This window comes from Schistocerca piceifrons, chromosome 3 (genome assembly GCF_021461385.2).
Source record: "Schistocerca piceifrons isolate TAMUIC-IGC-003096 chromosome 3, iqSchPice1.1, whole genome shotgun sequence".
Lineage (NCBI taxonomy): Eukaryota > Metazoa > Arthropoda > Insecta > Orthoptera > Acrididae > Schistocerca > Schistocerca piceifrons.
In genome coordinates this window covers 232,365,299-232,385,742 of record NC_060140.1, presented here as the reverse complement: position 1 = coordinate 232,385,742, position 20,444 = coordinate 232,365,299, and the positions used below count along the sequence as shown (strand labels likewise).

The 20,444-nt window shown below is 44.3% G+C and overlaps 1 protein-coding gene across 3 annotated transcripts in view; it reads right to left on the bottom strand.

The window, feature by feature from the left end:
• LOC124787819 (transmembrane ascorbate-dependent reductase CYB561) overlaps nt 1–20,444 on the bottom strand; it is a 283,476-nt gene that overhangs the window by 15,611 nt on the left and 247,421 nt on the right. For all 3 annotated transcript variants that reach the window (XM_047254751.1, XM_047254750.1, XM_047254749.1), the window contains exon 2: nt 2,977–3,203. In XM_047254751.1, coding sequence (XP_047110707.1) covers nt 2,977–3,203 — 227 coding nt within the window. The remainder of the gene's footprint in view (nt 1–2,976; nt 3,204–20,444) is intronic.

Below are 20,444 nucleotides of genomic sequence, written 5' to 3'. Positions count from 1 at the left end.
TCCGATAGTGCTCAAAGCCAATTGAACCATTTGAACCACAACACGTTGCAGGATGGGATTGGTCATATAGACATAAAAACATAAATTGGAACTTCATGCAAATACACGTTCTTTTTCCTCATTATATCAACTATCCAATGTCATAAATTAAATAATATGACCAGTGGTGGAAAAAAAAAGATTAATAATGAAGTTCGATAGGGAGTCGAACCGTCACCATATACACATTGGTCTTACAAAGCTCGAATCCTGATCAATTGACCACCATGAACTTTTAAGTCCAGTACCTCAGAACAGATACAGGGTGTTTCAAACATGACCGGTATATTTGAAACGGCAATAAAAACTAAATGAGCAGCGATAGAAATACACCGTTTGTTGCAATATGCTTGGGACAACAGTACATTTTCAGGCAGACAAACTTTCGAAATTACAGTAGTTACAATTTTCAACGACAGATGGCGCTGCGGTCTGGGAAACTCTATAGTACGATATTTTCCACATATCCACCATGCGTAGCAATAATATGGCGTAGTCTCTGAATGAAATTACCCGAAACCTTTGACAAGGTGTCTGGCGGAATGGCTTCACATGCAGATGAGATGTACTGCTTCAGCTGTTCAATTGTTTCTGAATTCTGGCGGTACACCTGGTCTTTCAAGTGTCCCCACAGAAAGAAGTCACAGGGGTTCATGTCTGGCGAATAGGGAGGCCAATCCACGCCGCCTCCTGTATGTTTCGGATAGCCCAAAGCAATCACACAATCATCGAAATATTCATTCAGGAAATTAAAGACGTCGGCCGTGCGATGTGGCCGGGCACCATCTTTCACAAACCACGAGGTGTTCGCAGTGTCGTCTAAGGCAGTTTGTACCGCCACAAATTCACGAAGAATGTCCAGATAGCGTGATGCAGTAATCGTTTCGGATCTGAAAAATGGGCCAATGATTCCTTTGGAAGAAATGGCGGCCCAGACCAGTACTTTTTGAGGATGCAGGGACGATGGGACTGCAACAAGGGGGCTTTTCGGTTCCCCATATGCGCCAGTTCTGTTTATTGACGAAGCCGTCCAGGTAAAAATAAGCTTCGGCAGTAAACCAAATGCTGCCCACATGCATATCGCCGTCATCAATCCTGTGCACTATATCGTTAGCGAATGTCTCTCGTGCAGCAATGGTAGCGGCGCTGAGGGGTTGCCGCGTTTGAATTTTGTATGGATAGAGGTGTAAACTCTGGCGCATGAGACGATACGTGGACGTTGGCGTCATTTGGAACGCAGCTGCAACACGGCAAACGGAAACCCGAGGCCGCTGTTGGATCACCTGCTGCACTAGCTGCGCGTTGCCCTCTGTGGTTGCCGTACGCGGTCGCCCTACCTTTCCAGCACGTTCATCCGTCACGTTCCCAGTCCGTTGAAATTTTTCAAACAGATCCTTTATTGTATCGCTTTTCGGTCCTTTGGTTACATTAAACCTCCGTTGAAAACTTCGTCTTGTTGCAACAACACTGTATTCTAGGTGGTGGAATTCCAAAACCAGAAAAATCCTCTGTTCTAAGGAATAAACCATGTTGTCTACAGTACACTTGCACGTTGTGAACAGCACACGCTTACAGCAGAAAGACGACGTACAGAATGGCGCACCCACAGACTGCGTTGTCTTCTATATCTTTCACATCACTTGCAGCGCCATCTGTTGTTGAAAATTGTAACTACTGTAATTTCGAAAGTTTGTCCGCCTGAAAATGTACTGTTGTCCCAAGCATATTGCAACAAACGGTGTATTTCTATCGCTGCTCGTTTAGTTTTTATTGCCGTTTCAAATATACCGGTCATTTTTGAAACACCCTGTACATACGCCACGTAATAGATGCATAAAACTTCTCTTGTGATTTTGTCGTAATTGCCGGTATATTGCACCTTACTACTGGCACACTGCGATGTTTTAATGGCCTACTAAGGTGCAGTAAGTTTGAAGTAAATCCGTGATCCCAATGTTGTGGTCTCCCCCTGTAAGTTGCGGCAACACTGCGGCGTTGCCACAGAAAGCGATACGAAATCACGTTACGTGATTGGTTGTGTGAGAGAGGCGCGAAGCAGCCGCGGCAACTCCACTTGAACGGTCACGTCTCATATTTTGGTAATTTCTAAGAATGATTGCCTATTGAAGTTGCGGTGTCCAAACGATACACATCGAACGTGCGATCGTAAATCGATCATGCGACTCTGGTGGCGGGCGTTGTGATCAGTTATTTGTGATCGTCATTTTTGTATGTTTCCCGTCGTTTCCTTCGTTGCTCTAAATTACACACCTCCGCGAATTATTTGTGAATTGCTAGGGAATACCAGACGATTTATGTGGTTAGTGAGTTGGATGTCTGGTGTTCTCGACGTTTCTTCCGCGGATTCTCTCACATGGAAAAATCTAATTCCACATTTATCCAGTGTAGAAAATTGTTCTACTTTTTATCGCAAATATGGAGTACTACTCGACGAGGAAAGAAGAGACTGTGGAGACTGTGGCGGTGCGAAGTGTGTAAAACTTCGTAGGAACAATTTCGATGCTGGAATACCGTTTACAGTTTTATTGTCGACAGTGCGGAAAATGAACGAGTATCAGGAAGCATACATGGTTCGACTCTGCCAAATTATCCATCCAGACCACCGTAATGGACTTTCACATGATTCCAACGCCGACGACGGGTAAGGTAAGTCGTCTCCTTTATTAAAAGTATTTTTGTAACGCTCTTCTTTTGTCGTTGCTGTAGCGACCACCGTCAACATACTCATAACGCCCGCCACCAGAGTCGCATGATCGATTTACGATAGCACGTTCGATATGTATCGTTTGGACCCCGCCACTTCGATACGCAATCATTCTAGGAAATTAGCCATATTTTGCGGTTGGACTGTAAGTTGTGATAGAGTGAGTGTCTCGAAGACTGCCGGCACTAGCTCCGGGTCCGCGGCGTACTCACAGAAGCCACTGAAGGTGATGAACCCGGCGACCATGAGCACGGGGTGGAGGTTGAACTGGCGGGCGGGCTCCTCGGTCCAGGCGAAGCCCCCGGCGTAGTACAGCGCCCAGAAGAGGGTCAGCGTGAGGGCGCCGAGCAGCAGTAGGCTGGCCAACACCACCACCAGCATGTACTCGAACCAGTTCATGCACGCCCACCCGCTCTCCTCATCGTCATACTGACGATGCCTGCAACAAAGGAGAAACAGCTCGGTAAGACCAGCCAAAGTTCAATACAGTAAGCTACTCACTATAGACTGTTGTCGTGCTGCTGTGATTACATGAAATGCGAGGCAGAAAAGAAGTGAGCATATGTCCATGTACAGACAAGCAAATGATTACAATTTATATATATATATATATATATATATATATACGAGGGCGGTTCAGAAAGTAACCTCCGATTGGTCACAGTGCGGGTTGTGGGTGGAGTAGCGACGCCATCTGTGCGTTCACGCACTCAACAGGTCAGTCGGCATCAAGCCGTGGTCGAGTGAACGTCGTACCTGCGCTAGTTTAGTTTTTGTGGCAGTTTGAAATGTGTGCTGCAATAGAAAACGCCGCCAAATGTGAAGTGCGTGCTGTCATAAGGTTTTTTACAGCCAAAGGATATTCTGCAGCAGCTATTCATCGTGAGCTTTGTGCCGTGTACAGACCAAGAGTTATGAGTGAAGGAGTTGTCCGTGAATGGGTACGTTTATTTAAAAGTGGACGAGAAAACGTTCATGATGAAGAGAGGAGTGGTAGACCATCATTGGTGACTGACGAACTCGTTCAGACAGTTGATGCAAAAGTTCGTGAAAATCGACGTTTCTCAATGTCGGAGTTGTCTACTGGTTTTCCACAGATTTCTAAGACTCTCTTGTACAAGATAGTGACAGCAAGATTGGGTTACCGTAAGTTCTGTGCACGATGGGTGCCCAAAATTCTTACCGACCACCACAAAACTCAAAGAATGGCTTCTGCATTAGACTTTCTGTCACGTTATGAGGACGAAGGAGAACCATTGTTAAACAGAATCGTGACCGGTGACGAAACCTGGATTAAGTACGTGAACCCTGAGACTAAAGAACAATCAAAGATGTGGGCGCATTCAAATTCGCCTACCAAACCAAGAAAAGCCTCGCAAGATTTTTCTGCCAGAAAACTGATGGCAACGGTGTTTTGGGATGCCAAAGGGGTGTTGTTGGTAGAATTCATGGAACGTGGTACGACCATTAATCAAGACATGTACTGTGAAACAATAAAAAAGTTACGACGGGCTATACAGAACAAACGCCGTGGTATGCTGACTTCCGGTATCGTTTTTTTTGCACGATAACGCCCGTCCTCACTCTGCTCGCAGAACAACGGCCCTTCTTGAGTCCTTCAAGTGTGACGTTATCAACCATCCACCTTACAGCCCAGACCTGGCGCCAAGTGATTATCACCTCTTCATGCATTTGAAGAAATGGCTCGGGTCACAGCGGTTTGATGACGACGAAGAGCTCAAAGATGCGGTCACAGGCTGGCTCCAGGCACAAGCGGGTGATTTTTATGCAGAAGGAATTTCAAAGCTTGTGAAGAGATACGATAAGTGCCTCAATCGCTATGGAGACTATGTAGAAAAATAGTGCAAAGATGTAGTTGTAAGATGTATATATTAAAATATTTTTATTTAACTTGGTGTATTTTTTTTAAATCAACCGGAGGTTACTTTCTGAACGGCCCTCGTATATATATGAGATTTTCAAGTTCTAGTGAAGTTTACGAGTTGTTCTCCAGTGGTTCTGTTGGGGTCATCCCACCACAGTTTTCGTTTGCCTGTCCGCAAGAATGTGGTAATTGCTTCTTGGTCGGGCCGTTTTCATTCACACCTCGATTGGGTAATTTAGGGTTGGTGTCGCGGGTCTCTGTGGTTCGGAGTCTGTGCAGACACCGCCCTTGCTACATCTTCTGGTTTTGAGTAACTCGGGGAGGTGATGGCTTGTAGTGGAAGTTTTGGGGCTGATCTGCGGTGGCCCTGTAGACCACCAATAACTATTCCGCCTATTGTGATTTGGGCCCCTTTACACGTGTCACTCCCTCACCAAGCTAAGGAAAATTTTTTGGGTAATTGCCTTTAATGTGAAGGTTTTATCTTGTAACAACTGACAGGTGTAATACAAGTTATTTAACTGGCGAGAGACAACTAATTTAGCTTTGGTACAAACTAGCTATTTAAAGTAGTTTTTTTTTAATTTTTCTATTATAGATATAGATAGTTTAAAATCTTGCTATTGGGAAGTTGTTAACGTCATACCTTGCAATATCCTTTACATAGAGAAAATTTGCCAGCTATTTAAAAGAGTTTTTTTTAATTGTTATATATATATATATATATATATATATATATATATATATATATATATGTGTGTGTGTGTGTGTGTGTGTGTGTGTGTGTGTGTGTGTGTGTGTGTGTGTGTGTGTCAAGTTAAAATCTTACTATTGGGAAGTTATTAACGTCATACCTGGCAATCTCCTTTCCATAAAGATTATTATTGAGAAACCCTTTTAAAATAAAAAGATAACCTTAGCAATGTGTGTTATTTCACCAGCACCTCCTGGCCCCTACTTCCACGATAACGTTTTTGGAATAACATGTGCACTTGAGTTGTTTGTGAACCGCCATAACTGACGGATCAACGAGGTCAAAACCCCAATATGGTTGCAGGACCCTGACCCAAAGCTTCAGACTTTGTCAACTGAGGACAGATCCAGCGACCTTGCTGGCCGAAGTGCGGTTTGGCAAGCATGAAGACAAGCAGTAGAAAGTCACGCCATGCGCGGTTGGACATTATATTGCTAAACTGTAAGCCAGGATGGCTTTCCACGAAGGGCAACAAAACGGGGCGTAGAAGATCGTCGATGCACAGCCCGGGCCTGGTAATCGGAACTCAGTTTGCAGTGGGACTAGTCACTGAAGTCAAGTCTACTCCAATCAATGAGATCCCAGGCCGAGACGTGTCTGGAGATTCCTCGGGTAGCAACGGGATGCCACCCTGCCTGTTGCCTACCATATGGCCTGACAATCAGGAGTGATGGTCCGGCGTGGCATTTCTTTTCATAGCAGGACCTCTTTGGTTGTCATCCGCAGCACCTTTACAGCACTGCTGTACGTCGACGGTATTTTACAGTCGCTTCCCTTGCCCTTCATGGTAAGCCATGCTGAGCTTACACTTCAGCTAGATAATGCCCGCCCGCACAAGGCGACAGTTTTTACTGCTTGTCTTCATGCCTGTCAAACCTTGTCTTCGCGCTTGCCAAACCCTACATTGGCCAGCAAGGTGACTGGGTCTCTCCCCAACTGAGAAATTCAGAACAATGGAGCAATATGGGCAGGGTTTTCCAACCAGCTCGGCATTTCGACGGTCTAAAGCGCAAATTGGACAGTATTTGGTACGATGTCTCCTAACTCTGCAAGTTAACCTATTGTCACAGCGTTTACTCATATTATAGTAATGGATTTTGTGCTTTTGTTTCTTCTTAATCTTTATATTTCGTTGCTTACTTAGTTTTCATGATGCATTGCAAAAGCTGCAGGAGGACTTTACGTTACTCCTGCTAGCGTTCTCCCAGAACGTAAACCAAATATCTCAAAGCAAAAAGGTATTTAGGATTTACAATACTGGGAGAAGGAGACAGTCTACGCTCAGCATAAATAAGAAAGTCAACACAATGTTTTCTAACGCGATAAATGCTCCAAGGTAGACTCTGGAAGAATTCCAAGGGACGTACTGGTAGTGAATTAGGTATAGCTGTAAATAAAAAGAGTCAATAGAAGCCTGTTCTGAAAACCACAATGTTTCACTTACCGTGGCCTGAACGATGATGATATGAGCTCTCCTTTGTCAGACATGGGTACTAACTAGCTACCTCCCTTGAATCCTACCTATGACGCATACACACAGGCAGAGGTGGAAGACAAGAAAAAATGACCGAGTCGATAATGCTGTTCAGAAAACACACACACACACACACACACACACACACACACACACACACACAGAGAGAGAGAGAGAGAGAGAGAGAGAGAGAGAGAGAGAGAGAGAGAGATTGCCCGTATGTTGTTGCTGGAGTTCCATTCCATGGCAGGACAACGAAACCACCGCGCCACTTAACTGGCATTAGCAGAGCAGTAATGACATAAACCCATTATCTGCGATGGAGCTTCTGTAACGAAATGCTACGGACGGCGTCTCCCGAGAGAAAGTAATGGCGTGCTTAGCATAACAAGTACCGCATAAATTTCGCCTTCAGGCGCTGGAGCACTTCTCCGCGGACCATCTTCGCGTCGCAAGCAGGTTCCAGGCGTTGTCTGGACACTACAGCTCCAGGTTGGTCGTTTCGTTGGCCTCCCCGAGTTCCACCGTCTAAGGTACGCGTCACAGAAGTAAAACTGACAAAAAATAACGACTGCCTACTTGCGTAGGGGAGCGATGAGCAAAACTTCCTTCACACTGTCATTTTCTCTGTGTGACAATGAGTTAGAAGTAGATACTAACAATGCTGCCATGCTTCTGTCAACAATGCCGGAGGCGGATGCAGAGTACTGACTAGTGGTAAATAGAGTTGGGCAACACGATTCTTTTTCCCGATTCGATTCCTACGATTCAATCTCACATTGCGAATCGATTCCTACGATTCGTTCACGATTCATTCTAGTCTGCGATGGCTCGATTCTTACGGAATGCAAAAAGTTCTACATCTTACTCACAGATGGCAGGACATGACTGAAAGTGTCAATGGGGTTAGAATCGAACTGTGTCATGATAAGATAAACCAGAAATAGTTTATTTATGAGTAAACATGCATATGACGTTACAAGTGTGATTCTCGTTTTATACGTGTAATGCCTTAATTGATGAAAGGTCACGTTTGATTTGATTGCATCTACTGTTTTATTTTAGTATGCCAGGAAAGAGGAGTCGATTTGTGCGAAAGATGGTGCAAAATTGCTTCCTTTGTTCACACGCATCCTCCACTTGACTGCCATCTGGTAGTCATAATCATTCGGCACGACTCGGCATGATTCGGAAGTTGTCTTCGAAACATAGCGTACTAAGAATCGATGAATCGTTGGAACTTGGAATCGTCACGACTCGGAAACACGCAATCGTTCTTACGATTCTTTTGAACGGCGATTCGTCCGTATCACGATTCGATTCTTACGATTCTTTATTTAGAGTCGTTCAAATGAACGACTCATTCACGAATCGCCACAACTCTAGTGGTAAAACATTGGTTTCGTGGATCTACGTGTAATCCTGAGGAGTAGCATCACCCAAATTCACAAACAGCGAAATAGGTTAACGCAACACGAACAGAATTTAATTACACCACTGTGATGAGACTAAATGCGTGCTCTTGGTGCATTTGTTGCTTTTGTAGACATCAGTTATAACTGAAGAAAACAAGCCATACTGGTAAACAAGCGTTAGTATGATGTGGCGTAATAGTGAAAATAGTTGAAAATTTTAAAGTAAGGCAAGAACACTGTTTATTTTGTGACAGGTACTTTGATTGTGCAAGTAATTGTGATTGACGATTTAAACACAGCCAGCCAGATGACGATGGCGTGATTCTCGAAACGCTTAGCTCTGAATTAACAGTGCTTCTTTTCATGTTGAATGAAAAAATAAATAAATAAAAAACACAAATATAATGAACTTCAGGTATGTGTACAATATGGTTTATCAGAGGCTGGAACATTAAAATCTGCAGTGGTCTTTTTCCACAGAATACTATTGACCAAAAGTATTTGATCACGAGATGACAGGAGACTAAACAGTGTAAAAGGAGGCGGGAAGTACTGTGTAGTCGGTAGAGAAACAGTAACAGCAGAATGGATCCATCACAAGATCTCAGTGACATTATTGGATGTCACTTGACTAACAAATCCATCAGAGACATTTCAACCATTCCAAAAGGCGCCCAAGTCGACTGTTGGCAATGTGACTGAACAGAAAACGCGAAAGAACAGCCACAACTAAGCGAACGCGAAAGAACAGCCACAACTAAGCGAACACCAGGCAAACCTCATGTGCTGATGGACAGAGATAGTCGAGCATTGTGGAGGGTGTCTGTCAAAAATCGCATTAAATCAGCGGCAGGAATCAGTCAAGTTCTAGAGTGTTACCAACAATGCAGCTAGCACAATGACTGTGCACAGGGAGGTTAAAAAAAAAACATAGGGTGCAATGGTCGAGGATCTCCTCATAAGCCCCACATTTTGTAGTCAATGGTAAGCGACGCTTTAGGTGCTGTGAAAAGCGGCACCATTGGGCAGTGGATGACTCGAAGCGAGTGTTTTGGAGTGATGAATCTCCCTGTGGTAATGTGATGGAAGGGTTTGGGTTCCTTGAATGCCTGGAGAACGTTACCGATCACTATGTCGTGCCAACATGAAGTGCGGAGGAGATGGTGTTACAATGTGGAGCGTCTTTCGTGGTGAGGGTGTGATCCCCTGATTGAGCTTAAGAAAACGGTAAACGCGGAAGCATATGAACACATTTTACAGCAATGTACAGTAGAAGAGCAGTTCAGAGACGATGACTGTATCAGCGGGATAATGAACCCTGTCAAAGCAGCATCTCAGTCCGAGAGTCCCAATGGAGCACCTCTGGCTTGAGTAAGAACGTTGACTTCGCTCCAGACCCCAGCCTCCAACATCACTACAGTGTCTAGTTTCGGTTCATGAGTGAGAATAGGTTCCCATTCCTCCACAGGCATTCCAACGCATCATTTGAAGTGTCCCCAGCAGAGATCATGGCGTCATAAACCGAAGGATGGACACACCTCTTATTAATGTCCGCTAACAGGTGTACTGACACTTTTGATCGGAGAGTGTCCAGATGGTTCACAACTTTAGAAGGGAACTTCCCGAACGGCCTCTTTGAAGACGGTGGTACGGTGAAAATTTACGCACTGGAGTCAGTTCTACGCTATCAAAAGTCAATTTGAGTGAGGCTATGGGCTATTTCTCACGTTCGTCTAGTCATGTACTCATTCAGGTATCGACGAAGTAGGGTTTCACAAATGAGCTTGTTCACGGTACCGAGAAATTACAACAGGATTTCATAATAAACTTTGAAATAAATCATTTGTGATCCGTACTTATCATAGTGTATATTGTCTTTTCACGCCATTACTCGCTACATACAGTCCTAAAATAATGTTTCCAATACAAACGAACGTACTAAAAATCCGTGCTTGTATCGCGTAGCTCGTTATCTATATATATAACTACATTTAAAGATCCCACCGCGTTTTTCTGTCTGTCTGTATGTATGTATTCCCATCTCAGGAACTACGGTATTCTGATACCTTTTCGCTAACAGCCTGACTGATTCACGGAGAAGGCTTGCGTGTATAATTATAGTTCTTTGGATGTGTGCGGGAAAGAAAGAGAGAGAGAGAGAGAGAGAGAGAGAGAGAGAGAGGGGGGGGGCAGTAGCTTTTCAGTTTTCATAAATCTTTGATATTCATGACAATATGTTTTAACAAGACAGACAAATGTTTAAAAGACTCCAGGTGCCACAGTTTGAACTTTGTGGACAAGAAAACCATTTGTTCTAAAGATTCTATGTGCCTACCTATTCTAGGAGTCAAAGAATACATTACTGTCTCTCGCATATTGACTATGTTACTACCTCCACAACTTTATGTTTTAATTTTGTTAGTAAAACCCTCAAATACAGTAACACGAAATAGTTTCATTTTATCGCCGTGCTAGAACGAAAAGTATAAGCAGAGACAATACAAGACCCAGAGAGATCTACGAATAATAATTTTATAATTAGTAATAGGGGACTGATGACCTGAGATGTTAAGTCCCATAGTGCTCTGAGCCATTTGAACCATATGAATTAGTAATAAAGAAAGAATATCCGTGTCTTTTGGGAAGATAAAAGGAATATTCTTTTTGATCTTTTCTTATTGTTTCGTTGCATGTCGCCCAGATTAAACTTGAGTTACATCTACTATTCTCTTAAATGAGTAATAATTCATGTCCAGATTAACTGAGTCAGCAAACTTATTAAAAATTACCTTTGATACAAATTAATGAGAGAAATAATGAGGTAATGTTAAATGTGATCGTCTTTAAAGCGGAATCGATTCGTTTCATATCATAATTTTTAGTGTCATACTGCTCCACCGTTCATTCACTACCATTTCAAAATTTGAACCTACGGAATTAAGAGACGAAGTCCGAATATTACACTAAATGAGATTTTCACGTAAAGAATACTGTTTAATAATCATGTGGTTGCGCAATTATTAAACGGACCGATTCCATAAAGGTTGTGAGCCTAGCTAATATTTTCTAATTCCATAATAAATGAACCCAAAATCCCACTGATATTTAAAGCATTTCAGTTAAAGCAAGAAATCACCGCGCATACGCGCCGCGCGTTTGCGCAACTCGTTGGTGAAACTGAACACTTCCGGCGTGTTTTAACTTTGGCGACACTAGTTGCATGCGTTTTGAGGTTGTGTGTGCTCGTGGAGTGTAGACAAACTGAAATATGAAGCAGGGGACGGACAATAATGTTTACGTTTTGGATATCTATGCTTTGCATAGGTGTTCGTGGGATTTCAGTGGTGCTGATTACAAAAATAAGCAACATTGCTGCCACCGAGACCGTCATGTGCGATTTTATTGAATTAGAAGCATATATACAACTGAATTAAGAAAAATGCAAGCAAGTGTAATTCTAGCTGTGGCAATGCTCTCGTCTACAAGACTAAAATCCCATCGTTCGAGTTGGCGAACTCTTTGTTAAGGAATATTGTTGACAGGAGGGAAGGCTATACAAATTCAAGAAGCTTCATTTTTTATTCAATATCCATCTATTTAAAACGTCGCTGCAGTGCTCCTTATTCACATATGTAAGAACTTTGAAATATTGGCACTCTAAAGATCTGTCTTCAAGAGAGTAATTCGCAAACCATTCTCTTCTTAATGCGGCCTGCTCCGAGTAATTACTGTTGCTAATGTTAATAATTATTACTGTTAATGTTAATAATTATTGGTGTTAATGAAATAGCGTCATCACCAACTAAAACCGTATCTTATAGCATGCCGAGTGTTCTCGATTGTAATGCACGCAATATGACAATTTCAGTACCTTTATTCCTTATCGCATAATTAACTTTATTTAGAAGAAACGTGAACAGTTCTGGTGTCATTCTAAGATAATTAAAAGAACTTCATGGATCTTCTGTTATAAATTATTTCGGCAAGGATGCTGAGCAACCGAGCTGACGCCTTTTTTTCATCCAGTCACGAATAGAAACACGTTTCGTATTTTTTTCTTATGCAGCGATTCCACGCAGCAAGCTTTAACTCCATCACAACTCGCGCGTCAAGCAGCTGCCTAAACTTTCATTTCAGACACGACTCAGGAACCCGCAAAACGACGAAACTGAATTTATTGGTGTCGCCGTGTCTACTGTCATATATGAAACCACTTGTGTGTAACTCACTCCACTCAACGAGTAGCGCAACCCAATGTCGTCGTGTAAACTAGGCTTTAATTACGGAAGGGTGGGATCTACTTATATGTTAATAGTAGTGGGCCATATTAGACCTCTCGTGTAATGACTACGACGAAAAACTTATAGGGGTTTAGTTGATGTAAAGGCACTCAATTCTCACGCGCACTATTCGCCCACGATAATGGAATAGGGTAAAACGATAATGGCACTCACTGTACGACAGTATGAAGTGTCCTTGCTGTTGAGGCAGAAGGTCGGGTCGAAGCGTCACTCCACTCTAGGAGCAGAACGCGAGGAACTCCCGTATCGCCGTCGCGCCTGGCAGCTTCAGAGAGGTGAGGAGAATGTGGGTTAATGAGAGTGTTCCCGGCCTTACATCACACGGCAGGCGCTCTGCTTTAGTGGCTATCCTTTCTTCCTTCCTTTCTGCCCGCCACTTGTCTGGCGGGACACGGAAAGGCCATAAGGCGGGCGCCCATTCCCGGAATGAATTAGTGGCGCGCGGCCCAGTATATTTAGTAACAAGTGCGACCACACACCACTCACACGGTCGCCCAGCTACCAGGATAAGATTTCCGCAATTACTTTTTGTGGTATTGTCCGTAGATCGCAGTGCCACACCAAAGTCGACGATGCAAATCGATACAACAAACATTAACGAGCACTCGCTGCAATTCGCAACAACCAATGGGGAACAGTCCAGAAGACTCGCCTTCATTTCGGCATAGCAGCGCCCTTACACTCCGGTCAATATAGTGTTGAGCATGCAAGAGTTTCGCCAAAGTTCGTGACGTCAACTACAGCAGTTAACATCTAAGAGTAGGACCAACAATCAGTTAAGTTTCTGATGCATTGCAGTGTTGTAAATATCGAATAAGCACTGTAAGGAAACTTTGTTGCTAAGTGCATCAAGTGATGCCTTCATAATGACGGTTTTAAAGTATCTAGCATTCCTGCGGAAAAGAAGGGTGCCAAAATTAAGTAAATCTGTTACTCATTTATGTAGTAAAGTGAACTAATATTTCATGCCCTCTTGTGTGATGAGCTATTCGCCTCTCGGTACTCTTCCTCCTCTTTCTGAGCTTCAGCCTTGTTTATTGTTGTTGCAAACGAAACCTTAATTGGGAACTGAATTCGCTTAAAATCAGTGACTAAATCGGTTGGGATCGTTGGTATACGGGATATGAAAAAGACCTGAACAGCAACTGTGGGGATAGTAGCTCCAATGACAGTATTTTGCATAATTTTCATTTGTGGATGGGTAGGATTACAAAGTTCGGGCCAATCAGATTCGATAGTAGTTCAAATGGTTCAAATGGCTCTGAGCACTATGGGACTTAACATCTGTGGTCATCAGTCCCCTATAACTTAGAACTACTGAAACCTAACTAACCTAAGGACATCACACACATCCATGCCCGAGGCAGGATTCGAACCTGCGACCGTAGCGGTCACGCGCTTCCAGACTGAAGCGCCCAGAACCGCACGGCCACATCGGCCGGCCTCGATAGTAGTGTCTTAATCATAAACCCATAAGCCATAAAAATAACTTCCCTGTAAAACCGAGCCGGCCCGAGTGGCCGAGCGGTTCTAGGCGCTTCAGTCTGGAACCGCGCGACCGCTACGGTCGCAGGTTCGAATCCTGCCTCGGGCATGGATGTGTGTGATGTCCTTAGGTTAGTTAGGTTTAAGCAGTTTTAAGTTCTAGGGGACTGATGACCTCAGATGTTAAGTCCCATAGTGCTCAGAGCCATTTGAACCATTTTTTTTTTGTAAAACCGAAGGCGAAGGAAAAACATAGCAGTAAGTTGTTGTTTATACAATTTTTGTTTGAAAATGTGTATAAGAAGAAAGAATACATATGGGAGAAACATTTTACCTAATAGTTTACATGCCCTCCTATAGTTGATGAAACTGACTGTAAAAAAGGAATTGAAACCGCACATCTTGACAACACAGCCTTATATTTTATTTCTCACAGTCTGTTTTAACAGAAAACCTATACAATGTCGTTTAAAAAAATTGAAGTAAATCGGTCATTAACGTTTCGAGATTTTTGTTATCAACATTAAACAGCAACTTGTCTTTATACAGTAGTATGGATTAAACTCCGCGAAATGAAATGAATGGAGCCAATGACGATGAAGTCAGTTACGTGAAATGTTATCGGCGAAAACCGCCACGAATGCTTAATCTGCAATGCAACGAATTGTCGAACCTGAAAGAAGCTAAATAGTTGATGTGTGAAACGAGGCCTTCAAGACTTCCCGTCTCGAGATTCAATGCTTAATCCAATTTCCCGTGTCAAACCATCAATTAGGGGACGCCATTCCTCTTTGTTTTTCAACACTTATTTCCATTATATTTTCCTATCATGAATTACATAATTTACTATAAAATAAATGTGTTATATAAATTAACTAAATGTGTTATATAAATTAACTGACATCACTCTGTGCAATTTTCAGTGTGTCCATCTCCGTAGCTGAGTGATAAGCGTAAGACCCGACTTCGACTCTCGTTACTGCCAAGGATTTTTCCTTGGCGAAAGTACTGTTACGGAGTACGCTCAGCCTCATGATGCCAGCAGAGGAGAAACTTGACTGCGACATAGACTCTGGAAAGCGGTGTCGAACACATGCCTCTCCCTAGCATGGTAAAGGATGATACGGCGGCCGATCGACATCCTTTGGGCTTTCAAAGGACTGGGCGACGAGCTCTTTGTTATTCAGATATAACAACTTATATGCCGCCTCATCCGACAAAAAATTATGTACGCCCCATCTCCGAATACGATGGGATATAACGGTCTGTCACATCACAACTCCGCAGGGTGTCCCAAGTAATGTATACACTCTTTGGAACTGAATATATTTGATTAAAGCAGATAGAAATGAGAAGTTTTTGGTATCGTTCATATTAAGGTGTACTAATGACTGCATATGCTCAAAATAACCACCATCCACCGCAATGCATTGTCGACAACGATTTACATGTGAGCGACATTGCAGTTCTATTGTTTCTGATAGAAAAATCATTCACGATCTGTGATTTTGTGGAGTTCACTGCTAGAATTTGCTTTTCGTCGCATCCATGTCAAATAGAATAGGAATTGAGAAATTCCCTCGCATCAAGTTGTAATTTAGGTTGTGCCCCATCCTGCAGAAAGTAAGAATCTTCGTTGTCAATAATTTCGTTAAGATTTGCCGGCCGGAGTGGCCGTGCGGTTCTAGGCGCTACAGTCTGAAGCCGAGCGACCGCTACGGTCGCAGGTTCGAATCCTGCCTCGGGCATGGATGTGTGTGATGTCCTTAGGTTAGTTAGGTTTAATTAGTTCAAAGTTCTAGGTGACTGATGACCTCAGAAGACAAGTCGCATAGTGCTCAGAGCCATTTATGTAAGATTTCTTGGTAAGGGGAACCTGTGACAGTTTCTTCCTAGAAGAACGGCCGAATTAACACTCCAGCCGACAGACCACGCCAGAATGATACTCCCAGTCAATTAACACGCCTTTCTTCGATTATGTATGGATTTTGTTACACAAGTACATGAAATTATGGTGGTTGACTGTTTCATTATGTCTAAAGGCTGCTTCTTCGGACCAAAGAATTCAGTCCTGGAAACGTTCACCTTCGTTAGACAAGTTGTTGAAATACAAAATTAGGTTCGTCTATCGGGATCATTCTCGTTCAGCGTGTGAAGTGTCGGAATGTAAGGCTCCCATCTCCGTTTCCGTAAAATACTGTGAACACTGGTTTTGCTGATCCCAGTCTCACGATAGCATTGCCTCAGACTTTCGAGTCCGCCCCGATAGCTGAGTGGTCAGCGTCCTATGGGCCCGGGTTCGATTCCCGGCTGGGTCGGAGATTTTCTCCGCTCAGGGACTGGGTGTTATGTTGTCTCCATCATCATTTTCATCCCCATCTGGCTCGCAGGTCGCCCAATGTGGCGTCGAATGTAATAAGACCTGCACCAAGGCGGCAGGACCTGCCCCGCAAGGGGCCTCCCGGCCAATGACGCCAAACGCCCATTTCATTTCCATAGACTTCCGAGAGTGGGTAACCTCCTGAATCACTACATCAATACTTCCGTCGTCTGTTGAATGACTCTTCTTCAAATATGCACCGTTCCATCAATTTTGGTCGGATTTGTCTTAGAGTCTTGTAATTGTTAATCGTGAAGGTGAGATAAATTCAACTCTTCGACATCGTCGAACCTGACGTTCTCTATTTTGCAGTAATACTTTAGGACCCACTTGAAACGATAAAGTCAGGTAGCGTTGAAAGTTTTCACTGCCTTTTGAATTATTAGTCCGCAGCTCGTGGTCGTGCGGAGCGTTCTCGCTTCCCACGCCCGGATTCCCGGGTTCCCGGGTTCGATTCCCGGCGGGGTCAGGGATTCTCTCTGCCTCGTGATGACTGGGTGTTGTGTGATGTCCTTAGGTTAGTTAGGTTTAAGTAGTTCTAAGTTCTAGGGGACTGATGACCATAGATGTTAAGTCCCATAGCGCTCAGAGCCATTTGAACCATTTTTGAATTATTACCCAAAAAATTGCCATGAGCTTTAATTAAAGAGAGATTAAGTTTCAAAGAATGCGTGCACTGTTTTGGGACACATTGTATATCTTGCCAGCAGCACAACACGTAGTATTCCACATTGTCTTTAGGCTTGGACGTTGCGCTCAATGAGTTGATAAGTCTCGTAATGCTGTAGCAGATAGCTCCTTTAGGGAATTCTACGACTGCACACTGACAGCGCTGATAAATGACCTCATAAAATGCCCCAGCTTCTCCAATGCTGAACTGCTGAAGCGACGGGGAAAAATGCTTGGGTTGTGCCAGCAACATCGGCGTAACAAGTCATCCGGCGCGGATTGCAGAGGCGGGGCAAGGACGCCGGGCGGCGGGCCCATTTGACGGATGACGTTAAGTGCAGCAGGCGTTTGCAAACACGCTCCCGCCGCTGCAGCCGGAGGCGCGGCAAAAAACAAGGAGTGGGAAGACGAGGAAGCCGGCGTGGCGTGGAGGGACGTTATTTATGGGCCGGCGTAATGGGCGCGCCTGCGCTTTTACTGCTACGTCTGCTGCCTAGCTGGCTGCCCGATGCAGCAGGCGATTTACACACGTCCGAGCCGAAGGAGGCACTGGATGAGAAGGCAGTGAGACAGCAGGGTTCAGCCTTTCTCCTATACCCTTCCAAGCACTAAAGGAAACCAAGCTGAAATTAGGAAAGAGAACTGAAGTTTAGGGAAAGGAAATAAAAGGGAGAGGAAATAAAAACTGCAACGTTTATATGCAGACTGAAGCGACGAATGAAAATTTTTACAAAACCCGGGATTCGAAGCCGGGCCACCTGCTCACTTGGCAGATATGCTAACCACTACATCATCCTGTACGGACTTCCCTAGGGAGCCTCCCTCCCCAACTCAAATTCCCGTCTCTTCGACCGTAGAGTCATTTGATTAAGGCACCTATGTCTGGATTTCAGGCACGATCCCCGTTTCGTTCGCTGCTGAGATGCTATTCCAGTACAGTTGGAGAGCCTCTGCAATGCCATTCGTAGTTCAAAAATGGCTCTGAGCACTATGGGACTTAACATCTGAGGTCATAAGTCCCCTAGAACTGACAACTATTTAAACCTAACTAACCTAAGGACATCACACACATCCATGCCCGAGGCAGGATTCGAACCTGCGACCGTAGCGCATTCGTAGTTGGCGCATCTGTTTAGTAAGCAAGAGACTCTGATTCGAATTCCACCCTTGGCACAAATTTTCATTTGTCGTTTCAGTCTTCTTCTACAGGGTGAACATTAATAAAATCGACAAACTACAGGGCGCTTTCCTGACTGGAAATGGAGGAAAAAAGGTCCCTTGAAAAGGTGTCCTGAAATGCATCGTTGCCATGGTAAGATGGCGCTGGCGAATGAAAGTTCCTCTGATCACGTACCCTGTGTTCTTTGTGTGTTGCAGGCTGTGTGATTGACGATTGACGCAGCGTACTGTGCAGCAGAATAGTCCTGTATTGGTTCAAATGCCTGTGATCACTAGGGGATTTAACTTCTGAGGTCATCAGTCCCGTAGAACTTAGAACTACTGACAGCTAACTAACCTAAGGATATCACACACATCCATGCCCGAGGCAGGATTCGAACCTGCGACCGCAGCGGTCGCGCGGTTCCAGATTGTAGTGCCTAGAACCGCTCGGCCACTCCGGCCAGCTGTCCTGTATTCAAGTCGCGAACAAGCCGAGATGGCGTTTGTGTACGGCCAAGCAGACGAAAACAGTCGAGAGATGGCGCGGCAGTACCAAAACAAGTACCCTCACGGACACCAACAGCATCACACAACATTTCATGACCTTTTTGGGCGTTTGTGTGATAATGGGTTCTCTCAGACAGGCGAATGTGCAGGGAGATGGCAGCCTGCGCGTACCCCAGATTTGGAGGACGGGGGTTCAACAGGACATTGAGACGAACCCGAAACAAGCTCTAGGCAAGTCGCCCGCCAACATGGTGTAAGCCGAAGTACAGTTATGTACATCCTGCATGATGCGATGTGTGAATGCTGAAGCTCAGGTTGGTTGACAGAAAAACTAATGAAGCAGCACTGAATCGAATTTGGGAAAAAGAAATTTGTGGGAGAACTTGACTGAAAGAAGTCTTACGTTAATACACACATCCTGCGCACTCCCTGAATTGAGTGTTCGCCTCTTCTGACTGCCATGCTGCGGGCTCGGGTTCGGTGATTTTCTCTGATAGGGGACTGGCTGGGTTGTCCTCAATATCAGTTCATCACCACCACCACTAAGTCACCCAATGTGACGTCAACTGAAAAGATTTGCACCTCGGCGGCCGAACTTCCCCAGGTGGGGTCTCCCGGCCAACAACGCCATACGGTCATTTCGTTTTTCAGGACACATCCTGAGGCATCAAGGAATTGTTAATTTGGTAATTAAGGGAAATATGTGGGGTGGGGTGGGGGTGAGGTGGGGTGAGGGGGGGAGGTTGTAGAGGGAGACCGATGCTTCGATACAGTAAGCTGTTTAAAGTGGATGTAAGTTGCTGCAGTAATGCAGAGACGAACAGACTTGCAGAGCATTCACTAGCGTAGAGACTTGCATGAAACGTGTCTTGGAGCTGAAGACCACAACATTCACACCAGGAGGCTTCGCCTGCTACAGGCCGACAGCACTCACAATTATTCGGCCTTTTAGGTGTTGCTTACGAAGGTAGCTGCATTCGCTCACTTCTGTACACAAATCCAAAGGTAAGGAAATCGGTTCTGAGTGGGGTCAATGATTTCTTTTCTCTCGCAGTTAAAATGTCTTTTACCTCTGCACCGTAGTACGAAATCCACATTGAACTGCAGGTCCGTGCGTCGTACCTGGTCGAATACCACCATCGAGTATTAAACATTCTAGACCGGTTAAGAATAGTAAATATGCTTCAGGGGGAAACTGCGGCAGAACCATCGAAAAACTACAGCTCATCTGTTGTGGGAAATGGTATAACCTAAACAAGTTTCCCATAGGCCATGAGAAAGTATAATTACCTATCTGGTGTTTGATTCATCACCACTACTGTAGGTGAAGCTTTTGCGCAACTTAACTGTTTGTAAAATAAAGAATCGTCGTAAACGTGTCTTGCCTGACGAGCGAGAGAAACAGATCCTTTATGGGTGCAGAAATGACAAAGAGGACATCTCTGTACTAGGATAGGAGTTTGCTCCTTGGTCCAGTTAGATCTATGTACAAAGCCTTAGGTTCAACACGATAGCAGAGTTCTCTAACGGTCATCCCAGGAAGCTGTTCGACACATACACTATCCATGCGAAACGAAGAAGCAGGTGGATAAGAATGGTTATGGTCGTGTGTGTTGTTTTAGTATGCAAGGAGAATCTACGTGCTCTGC